General features: G+C 38.2%; 1 protein-coding gene across 16 annotated transcripts in view; it reads left to right on the forward strand.

The window, feature by feature from the left end:
• efr3a (EFR3 homolog A (S. cerevisiae)) overlaps positions 1-11521 on the forward strand; it is a 278874-nt gene extending 267353 nt beyond the window's left edge. For 10 of the 16 annotated variants that reach the window (XM_085992836.1, XM_085992828.1, XM_085992833.1 and 7 more), the window contains one exon: positions 8512-11521. In XM_085992836.1, coding sequence (XP_085848962.1) covers positions 8512-8620 — 109 coding nt within the window. In that variant the 3' untranslated portion in view covers positions 8621-11521. The remainder of the gene's footprint in view (positions 1-8511) is intronic. The other 6 variants (XM_085992834.1, XM_085992835.1, XM_085992841.1 and 3 more) reach the window with 3 other exon arrangements.
• Positions 11522-11756: the final 235 nt, after the last annotated feature.

Raw genomic sequence — 11756 nt, forward strand, 5'->3', positions numbered from 1 at the left:
GGTAGAAGTTATGCTGCAGCTGTACAAAACCCTGGTTAGACCACACCTGCAGTACTGAGAGCAGTTCTGGGCACCACCTTAGGAAGGATATATTGACCTTGGAGGGAGTGCAACGTAGGTTTACCAGAATGATACCTGGACTTCAAGGGTTAAGAGGAGAGATTACACAAATTAGGGTTGTATGCCCTAGAATTTAGAAGGTTAAGGGGTGATTTGATCGAAGTTTTCAGGATATTAAGGGGAACAGATAGGGTAGAAAGAGAGAAACTATTTCTGCTGGTTGGGGATTCTCAGACTAGGGGCATAGTCTAAAAATTAGAGCCAGACCTTTCAGGAGTGAAATTGGGAAATGCTTCTACACACAAAAGGTGGTAGAAGTTTGGAACTTTCTTCGCAGACGGCAATTGATTCTAGATCAGTTAATTTTAAATCAGAGATTGATCGCTTTTTGTTAACCAAAGATATTGAGGGATATGGGCCAAAGGCGGGTATATGGAATTAGATTGCAGATCAGCCATGATCTCATTGAATGACGGAACCGACTCGAGGGGCTGAATGGCCTACTCCTGTTCCTATGTTGAACACAATAATCAAACACTCAGTATTGTAACAGTAAGTGGTAAAGGAGAAATTTGCAATCAAAAGATAAAGTGGCAGAGTAATAGAAGATGAAGGGAAACTAATAGAATTAATCACTTTCTAGAAATATTCAGTAGGGAAGAAAATACTGATTTACTATCTAATTATTCAATAACAAACATCCTAGAGGATTTTGAAATCCATTTGCAGGACCTTCACTATAGATGACGCATGTTCTGAGGTGCTAAATGAGACTGGGGAAAATTAGATGCTGGCAGCACTCATGAAGAAACATTGGATAATGGAGAAATTCTCTAGGTTTGGAACCTACAGTGAAAAAGGGGACACATCAGGCCTGGGCAATATAGGCTCATTAGCCTAACATTAGCAGCGGTAATCACTTAGCACAGTTGGCAGGAGACAGAGAGTAGGGATAATGGGTAGGTACTCAAATTGGTAGGATGTGACTAGTGGTGTCCTGCAGGGATCTGTGTTGGGGCCTCAACTATTCACAATATTTATTAACGACTTAGATGATGGCATAGAAAGTCATACATCCAAATTTGCCAATGACACACAAATAGACGGCATTGTAGGCAGTGTAGATGAAAGCAAAAAATTACAAAGGGATATTAATAGATTAAGTGAATGGGCAAAACTGTGGCAAATGGATTTCAATGTAAGCAAATGTGAGGTCATCCACTTTGGACCTAAAATGGATAGAACAAGGTACTTTCTAAATGGTCAAAAGGTTATGGATTCAAGCGCCATATCATCAGGAGCATATAAACTAGGTTGATGCTGCAGTACAGTAATGAGGGAGGGGGTGCTATACTGTGGGAAGTGCCATCCTTTGGATGAGAGTTTAACAACACTTGAAAAGACAGATTGGACCTCAAGATCTCCTAACATTGGTCCCTGAACCAATGCTGTCAAAAAATCTGACCATTCAAATTATTATTGTATGGGATGTTGCTGGCGCAGAATTGCTATCTCGTTTGCCTACTTAAGTCACTGCATTTAATTTATTTTTGGGACGTGTTTGAGATATTTCAATGGCATAACTTATGATCAAATAAAATAAATTATTTTATTAATTCTAAGTAGTTTAGAGTATAGTACCTATTTTGCAATAATTTAATAGGAAACAGCCAGCATAGACCTAGAAGGAGGTTTGGATTGGAGAGCTACTTTAGCTTCTTGACAACCTGACAAAAGAAAATAATGACTCTTATTCCTGATCAGTGTCCAGACAATGTGCACAAAAAACTAAAAAGCAAATAAAATGTTGAGATTCATAACCAGAGCAGTAGAGTACAGGTTGGCAGAGGTTATACTAAGGTTTATAATGTACTAGTCAGATCAGACTTGGATAACAATTTACAGTTTTGATGGTCATGCTTCAGAAAGGATATTGATGTATTTGAGAAGGTACAGAGTAACCAGAATGATCCTATATGTAAAGAGGATTAGTGAGGAAGAATTAAAGATTAAAGAAACTTAATCTGTAGAGAGGAGGTTAAGGGGGAAAAACTCATCAATGTATTACCTGCAAGTAGGTCAAGATAAAGATTTGAAAAAATCTACCACATAATGTTGTAGAATCAGACATATAGGGCTTTCAAAATTCAGTTGGCCGTTAGGTTAGGTGAGTTAGTGTACTAGAGAGACAAGCTTCATTGAGCCAAATGACTTTTTATCTTTTTTCTTGTGTTATGTCCTTCCATACAGTGAATATTTGAAAGGAAGTTGTTTTTGAAACAAGCAGCATTATCGTCTGTTAGAAATTTCAGTAGGCCATTTTGATTGATCTTGTATTTCTCCCTTCAGTTCTGGATTAAAGCAATATATTCTACCTTTTCAGTTCTGAAGTGTATGATTGCAACACACAACTTGCAGCATTTTTGTTAATTTACCTGTGATTAGGTGTTGAATGCGTCTGGTAGGGGCCAACAACAAGACACTGAAGATATTATGGTTTTGATGGCAGATTATCCTGATTTAAATGGACACTCCTGGGGGAAAAAATGCATGTTTTTTTTTTTGCTTGCAGAGAATGAAAAATTGTGCATCCCCCCCCCCCTCAATCCTGTTACTGTAGAGGCAAAGCCATACTTAATGCTAAATAATAATTACAAATAGTCTGTTTTAAGTATAGTGTCCATAATGTTACACCAATTTCTGTGCATTGATCTATCCATTACACTTAGGATTATAATAAAGCTTTGACATGAAACCATTTTCTTTATAATATTTATGATATTAAGCCAGACACCTCTTGCTCCAACTAAGGCCATCCCTCTTCTAGTGGCTTTGTTTGTTTCCTGTGGCCCTGATCATTTTAAACCCCTGTTGTGCCAGCCAAAGTGGGACAGTGTGACGTTGGCAGTAGTTACAGCAGATAAATGAACCAGACCAAATCTGTAAGTAGGTGGAACATAGACAGAGGAGATTCAGTACAGTTAAGTATATAACTATAAATAAAGTTTAAAACATTCATAATTAATAACCTAAAACTTAGTTTCAGTGCCCGCTCTTAAACTAACGAAAGGGACATTCTGAAAAAGTGACGTCACGGAAAGCACGGAGGAGGAGCTCTGGGGTAAGTAAATCGGGTGAGTAAACAGTAAGTAATTTATTTTTAACTAAAACTGGCTACCTGATTTTAACTTCATTTTAATTAAATAAGTAAAACAAGGTTAGATCAGGATGGCAGTGCAGCTGGTGTGTCTCATCTGCAGCGTATGGGAATTTCTGGAGAGCATTGCGATCTCGGACAACCACACCTGCAGTAAGTGTTTGCATCTCGAGGAACTTCAGCTCAGAGATGTTGAGCTGGAGTCTGAGGTGCAGACATTATGGGGCATCAGGGAGGGGGTGAGTTACTTGGACACTTTGATCCAGGAGGCAGTCACACCCCTTAGGTTAGGTAGTGGTACAGGTCTGGTTAGTGGTCAGGAACAGGAGGGTGCGACTGCAAGTCAGGAAGGTAAGGCGACCCCAGGTGTAGTGCTGAAGGAGCCTTTGCCCTTATCCAACAGGTATGAGGTTCTTGCTGCCTGTGTGGATGAGGGCAAAGTCTACAGGGTGGATGAGCTAACTTGACCATGGCACCCTGATACAGGAGGCTATTCAAGTGGGGGGAAATGAAAAGGAATGTTGTAGTGGTAGGGGACAGTATAGTCGTGGATAGATACTGTTCTCTACAGCCTCGACTGGGAGTTTTGAAGGTTGTGTTACCTGCCAAGGTTAAGAAGAACTTGGAGTGGGAAGGGGAGGATCCAGTTGTCGTGGTCCACGTAAGAACCAGTGACATAGGTAGAGCTAGGAATGAGGTTCTGCTGAGCGAGTTTGAGGAGCTGGGGTCCAAATTAAAACGCAGAACCTCTCTGGTAATAATCTCTGGAATGTTACCTGAGCCACGTGAAAATTGGCATAGGGATAAACGGATTAGAAGGCTTAATGTGGGCTGAAAGAATAATGTGGGAGGCAGAGGTTTTGATTCAGGGGACACTGGCACCAGTACTGGGGAAAGAGGGAGCTGTGGGATGGGCTCCACTTAAACTAGGCTGGGACCAGTGAACTGGTGGGTCGAATAACTAGGGCTATAGATAGGGCTTTAAACTAATGAAGCAGGTGTGGGAGGATTCAGGAAAGGGTAAATTCAAAAGCAGGAAGAGAAATGTCAAGGCTGTAGAGCAGAGTAGCGATTTGGGTAAAAATAAGCAGAGTGGGTCAGGAAGGCACAGAGAGCTTAACAAAGGTAATGGGGCATTAGAGACTCGGGTGACACCAGGAAAAAATAGAAAAAAGTTAAATCTAAAGGCACTATATCTGAATGCACGAAGCATTCACAAGAAAATTAGATGAATTAATAGCACAGATAGAAATAAATGGGTTTGATCCAATGTTCCTGTTAAGCTGCGCGGCTGTTTGGCGATCCCGCACAGGTCGCTTGCTGGCTTTACAATAGGAAAAACCGAGCTTGCGCGGAAGTTTTAATGGGACATGCAGCCCATTAAAGGGGCCGCGCACCCAAAAAAAATTAAAGGGAACATTGGTTTGATCTAATAGCCATTACAGAGACGTGGTTGCAGAGTGACCAAAATTGGGAACTAAATATTCCAGGATACTTGATTTTTTAAAAAGAGATGGGCAAAATGGAAAAGGGGGGAGGGGAGGTGTAGCCCTGAAAATAAAGGATGGGATAAAGAAAGTAGAGAGAAAGGATCTTAGAAAATCAATTATGTAGAATCAGTTTGGATGGAGCTAAGAAACAACACTGGTGGGAGTAGTTTAAAGGCCCCCTAACAGTGGTGGTAGTGTCAGGCTGTATAAATCAGGAAATCAGAGGTGTATTTAACAAGGGTAATACAGTAATCATGGACTTTTTTCTTTATATAGAGTGGGCAAACCAAATTTGCAGTAATAGTGTGGAGGACGAGTTCATGGAATGCATTCATGCTAATTTTCTAGATCAGTGTGTCGAGGAACCAACTAGAGAACAGGCTATTAGTTTTCTAGATCAGTATGTCGAGGAACCAACTAGAGAACAAGCTATTTTAGATATGTGCAATGAGAAAGGGTTAATTAATAACCTTATAATAACCTTATAATAAAGGAGCCTCTGGGGAATAGTGATAATATGATAGAATTTTATATTGAGTTTGGGAGTAATTTAGTTAAGGCTGAAACTAGGGTCTTAAATTTGAAACCAGGGTCCTAAACCTGAACAAAGCAAACTGCATAGGTGTGAGAGGCGAGTTGGCTAAGGTAGATTGAGAAACTAGATTAAAAGATATGATGGTGGATAAGCAATGGCAAACATTTAAAGAATTAATTCATAATTCGCAACAAATATACATTCTCCATAGAAATAAATACCCCATGGGAAAAATGGTCCAACCGTGGCTAACAAGAGAAGTTAAAGATAGTATTAGATTAAAGGAAGAGGCTTATAATGTTGTCAAGAGTAGTAAGCCTGAGGATTGGGAGGATTTTTAGAATTCAGCAAAGGATGACCAAGAATTTCATAAAGAAAGAGAATGAGAGTAAACTAGCAAGAGACATAAAAACAGATTGTAAAAGTTTCTATAAGTATGTAAAAAGGAAGAGATCAGCAAAAGTAAACCTGGGTCCCTTAGAGGCAGAGACAGGAGAAATTATAATGGGGAATAAGGAAATGGCAGGGACATTAAACGAGTACTTTGTATCAGTCTTCACGGAAGAAGACACAAACTTCATTCCAGAAATAGGGGGGAACCAAGGATCTAGCGAGAATGAGGAATTTAAAGAAATTAGTATTAGTAAAGAAATAGTACTGGAGAAATTAATGGGACTAAAAGTAGTCTTGATGGTCTACATCCTAGGGTTAAAGATGTGTCTACAGAGATAGTGGATGCATTGGTTTAAATCTTCCAAAAATCCCTAGATTCTACAGCAGTTCCCATGGATTGGAAGGTAGCAAATGTAAAAAAAAAAAGTGAGAAAAGCACAAACTATAGGCCAGTTAGCCTGACATCAGTAGGGAAAATGCTAGAATATGTTATTAGGGACGTGGTAACAGGGCACTTAGAAAATCTTAATATGATTGGGCAGTGCCAGCACGGATTTATGAAAGGGAAATTGTGTTTGGCAAATCTTCGTTTTTTTAGGTTGTAACTAGCAGGGTGGAAATGGGGGAACCTGTGGATGTGGTGTATTTGGATTTTCAGAAGGCATTCGATAAGGTGCCACACAAGAGGTTATTTCACAAAATTGGGGCTCATGGGATTGGGGTAATATGGATTGAGGATGGGAGAACGGACAGACAACAGAGAGTAGGAATAAACAGGTTATTTTCAGGTTGGCATGCTGTAACTAGTGGGATACCGCAAGGATCAGTGCTTGGGCCTCAGCTATTCACAATCTACTCAAAGATTTGGATGAGGGGACCAAATGTAATATATCCAAGTTTGCTGATGATACAAAGCTAGGTGGGAAAGTAAGCTGTGAGGAGGACGCAAAGAGGCTGTAAAGGGATATAGACCGGTTAAGTGAGTGGGCAATAAGGTGGCAGATGGAATATAATGTGGAGAAGTGTGAAGTTATCCACTTTGGTAGGAAAACTAGAAAAGCAGGATATTTTGTAAATGACGAGAGACTGGGAAATTTTGGTATTCAGAGGGACCTGGGTGTCGTTGTACATGAGTTACAGAAAGTTAACATGCAGGCAATTAGGAAAACAAATGGTATGTTAGCCTTTATTACAAAGCGATTGGAGTACAAGAGTAAAGAAGTCTTACTACAATTATATAGGGCCTTGCTGAGACCATACCTGGAGTACTGTATACAGTTTTGGTCTCCTTACCTAAGGCAGGTTATTCTTGCCTTAGAAGGAGTGCAACAAAAGTTCACTAGACTGATTCCTGGGATGGGGTGATTGTCCTATGAAGAGAGATTGAGCAGACGAGGCCTATATTCTCTAGCATTTAGAAGAATGAGAGGTGATCTCATTGAAGCATAAAATTCTTAAGGGGCTTGACAGGGTAGATGCAGGGAGGATATTTCCCCTGGCTGGGAGTCTAGAACTAGGGGGTATAGTCTCAGGGTAAGGGGTCAGCCATTTAGGACTGAGATGAGGAGAAATTTCTTCACTCAAAGAATTGTGAATCTTTGGAATTCTCTACCCCAGAGAGCTGTGATGCTCAGTCGTTGAGTATATTCAAGACAGAGATCGATGCATTTTTGGATACTAAGGGACTCGAGATATGGGGAATAGTGCGGGAACGTGGAGTTAAGGTAGAAGATCAGCCATGATCTTATTGAATGGCGGAGCAGGTACAACGGGCTGAATGGCCCACTCCTGCTTCTATTTCTTATGATTCTATTATTATGTACAAGATACTTCATATTTGTGGGGGTGGGGGGAACTGAGAATTGCAGAACTTGGTGAAGTTGAACAGGATCTAAACGTGTTCATAGACTCTACTCAACAGATCCAATCACTGAATTTATTGGTTAAAGACAAATTTAGAACTACTGTCAGCAAGAGGTTCTTCTCTCCGTGATCAACACCTGGAATGGACTCTTGTGCAGGGTAGTTCAGGCAAAAAAAAGTGTGCAATCATTTAAGACCTGGTTGCATGTTGTGTTGGGGGAATAAGCTGGTTAAGTTAAGATGAGCTGAATGATCTTTCCCATCTGTGTTTATTGTGTGATCCTGTAAAGCATTCAGAGCAGAAACATGGGTTTGTTGTCAGCAAAGTACAAAAATATGCAATAATATAAAATATTTAAAGCTACTACTTTGTATGTAAAACAGAGTTTAAAGAGCATAGTGCATGATCTTTATTTGTAAGACTAGTTGTGGAAAATAAATATTCTCTCAAAATAAAACTCATTCTATAAGCTTATATGAAAGTTTATCATAGGTTTATAATGGATGGTTCAAAAGTAGTACTATCATGACAGCTGGGGAAAATATAAAATAGCGTATTGAGCTAGAAAAAATAGTAATATTTCAGTTACAGGATACTGTCCATAAGAAACTAAAACATTAAGAACTGGACTGGAAGTCAGTTAGGAGACTCCAAACGTTGGTAATAGTTTTCAGGCTCGGGTGTAGCTCTAGATTCCCTATTGAGCAACTGCTATGGTCATAAAGTCGTCAGTGGAGTGCCTCCTGGGTGGGATAATTAGCTTGTTTTTATACTAGGTGAGTGATTTCCCCCCCCCCCCCCCCCCCCACCACCATTAGAAAGAATAGGAAGTACTTTATGTTGAAAGTACTGTTTGCTCTTCTACACCCTTCTTCCCCCACTAAACAAAGTGACACGTTTGAGTAGTTTTACAAATGTTAGATTAATCATTGTCCTCTAAATGTTAAAAAAATAGACTGTATTTTGCACTGTGTGAATGAAATTCAGTAAACTGATTTAGATTTTTCTCTAGCAGGCCGCCGCCAAGCCCATCAGGATCCATGAGTGTCGCAGCTGACCATGTTCAGTACCATTCCATCCCAGTCTATGAAATGAAATTTCCAGACCTCTGCGTTTATTAACCACTGTTTCTGTTTGAGGTATCTCCAGGAAACAAATATTGAAGTATATACCAATTTGAAGAACAGAACTCCTCTGGGGGTCATTGAATTTTCCATTGATTATATTATGTTTCAGAATAGTGTTCAAGTGGAGCAATTTCTCTTACTTTTCAACTGATTTATTTAGAGATTATTAGGGTTAGCTGGACTGAAATTCACTGTGATATGATATAATGTGTAAGTGTATAAGTATTATGTAGTACAAGAATGCATATAAAAGCTTATTTGCTTGAAGAGGATTAAGAGTATAATGTTTATACCCGGCAAGAGGTCCGATGGAAGAGTGATTGCCAACATTCACAATAGTGAAAGTGCAGCATGGCCTTTGTGTTTTTAAAAAGAATAGGAGTATATACAGAAAAAGAATGGACCATACGAAGGCAATTGAGCTAGCTTAAGGTTTTCTCTGATTGTATCACATTCCTGTTAATTAGAACTATTTTTAGTGAATTTTGTAATTTGTGTTAACCAGCATTCCAAACTTGACTTGTTAACAACTCTACAGATAATTTCTGAATCTAATTATTTGTCTGAGCCAACCACATTGAACAATGAATGGAGCAAATCGGTATTGAAAGTTATTCAGAGCTGGGCCAATGCACACACAAACAGGGTGAATTCATGACCTTTTTTGGTACCTAGAAGTTTATCTAGATTGCTGGTTTTCAGAGTCTACGTAAAGATTATTGTTCATATTGACTGTATAAATATGCATACTTCTAGAGATTGTTTAGTATTATCGAGCAGCAAAATACTGCAATGATTTTAACACAAATCAGTTTGACCTGAAGCATCAGTAGAACCATTTCCAATATCCTTAGAAAAAGCTAGTAACAACCCAATGCAGATGAATGTAGTGTTGAGGCATACTTAGAAATCTTACTAATATTTCACCAGTAATTTGGAGTGTGAATATTGAGGAATTACTGCTGTTTTTTTACAATGGTAACTTTGCGCTCACTATGAAAAGTGCTTTTCATGCTAGTCTGGACAATGACGCTTTTTGGCAATAACTTTCATGGAGTTTCTCAGTGACGCGCATCTTTCCCAATCAAGAGGACTGGCTGGAGGGCTGCTTCCAGTTGAATGCAACGCTATGCAGCTGCTGAAAAATGCAGGAGAGTGAGCTACTGTGATTGGTCTCTGATTTCTCTCCTCCCCCCCACCTTCTGCTACAGATGAGATCTCTTGGCCTAAACAATACTCGGTTTACACCATCACTCAGTATGTTTTGTTTCACTGTTGGTTAGTCTTGATGTTGAGAAATTGATAAAATTAGACCTACAAAAAGCATGGAAAACTGTCGAGATTTCTAATAATTAATTATTTTGCACTGCAACCATTGAAACAATTGCATTTTCTAGTAACTTTAAAAAAAAGAAATCAAATCTGCACATTTCAGATACTACCTGTGCAGGATGAATTAACTCTGAAATCATGCATAACTAAAGATTCCATTTGACTTCTTTCCTACTATAGGTCCTATTCCCAAAAAGTTACTGGTTGATGACTTTATTGCTTTTTCAATTACAATTTTGATCATTTTCATGTGTAATATGGTAAGGTAGTTAAGACATTTTATGTGTATGCTTTAATAATTGATATTGGATAATATAAGCAGCAAATCCAGACGTATTAAATAATGAAATGACATAAATCTGCATATGCATGATGTGTTTGTTTTAAAGAATGTACACTTGGCTACTTTATCTTTTTGAAACCAGATTTTTAAATTCACTATTTCAAATAGGTTAAATAGAAGTGCAGGACACATGGAAAATCTACACACTGGACTATTCTGAACAAGGCTGTAGTTAACTTTATTATCACTGAGGAGTGGAGGTTAAATTGTGAATTAAAATCTATATGTAATAATAGTGTCCTTTTCATTAACTATCAAGACATTTAAATGTAGTTAAATAAGATGCTAGCAATACCAGACAAATCAGCTGCCATCTTTTTGGGTTCTGCAGAAATGTTATTACTCAAACTGAATTTTAAAGAGACTGTTGTGTGCTTGTAGTGGCAGAATTGTATTTCTGTTTTAAAATATTTATGAATTTATTTTCTTGTAATTACAATTAGATTAGACAGTTAAACGTAGTGCTTTTCATTTGATTTTGTTTAACTTCAAATAGCTTTGCATGCAATTCAAAACTTCACATGCATTTGAAAATAGTAGGTAAGTCACTATCTGTATTTAATCTGCTAAATTGAATTAAAAATGTTAACTGCTGTATTGTCAGAAAATTGCATTAGACAAATCTCTTCTTTCACTGTTTGTTTATTTTTGAAACCAAATAAAGAGCAAATTCCAAATGTTATAATGCTGGAAGCTGCAGTCTCAGATGAACTTGATTAGTAGTGTGAGCAATAGTTTGTTTGGATGGCTATAAGTCATGTGATTGCATTAATTGACTGTTTTGACTTTATTGAGCACCTTCTAAATGACCATTTGCTGTCCTTAAGAGCAGGCTATTTTTGTATGCCCATCAATTATGATTTGCTGCATAGCATCAGCAGAACATCTGTGAAATTCTGCCATAAATCCTGTTGTGATCAGCTTGTGATGCCTCAACAAGGAAAATGTCTCTTTAAAGATAGTCTGCTTCTAAATACAGCTTAAACTGTGATCAGATGTGCATTAATGATGTTGTATGTTGGCAGTTATGTAAATCCTAGACATGAGTATCATGTTTTCAGGATAATGTTTCACACTTTGAGTAGATTTGTTAATGTCAGTAAAACTTTGGTGTCTGTGTACTGTTCAGTCTTTGTCCCCTTCAGAAAAGTTAAAAAATTTAATGTGAAGTGTAAAGTTGTACAATTACAAAGGGCAAAATAAACATCTTCACTGTTAAATGCTTCTGGCAATTTGTGGGTTTTTTAAGTTTCATTTTTCTCAAATCAATTAAAACAGGTATACATTTCTGGAGATAATGCACCATTAAAATTCCAAAGGTCATTATTCACATTTTCTGATGTAAATATACAGGTGAACTGTATTCTTGACTATACGTTTGATTATTATTAGACAGGTGCTGGAATGTCACAGACCAACCTTACTTTATATATTCCAGAGTTACAGCAGCTTTTG

The sequence above is a fragment of the Somniosus microcephalus genome, chromosome 7, assembly GCF_052327205.1.
Source record: "Somniosus microcephalus isolate GS21.2 chromosome 7, FLI_Smic_1.0, whole genome shotgun sequence".
Taxonomy (NCBI): Eukaryota; Metazoa; Chordata; class Chondrichthyes; order Squaliformes; family Somniosidae; genus Somniosus; species Somniosus microcephalus.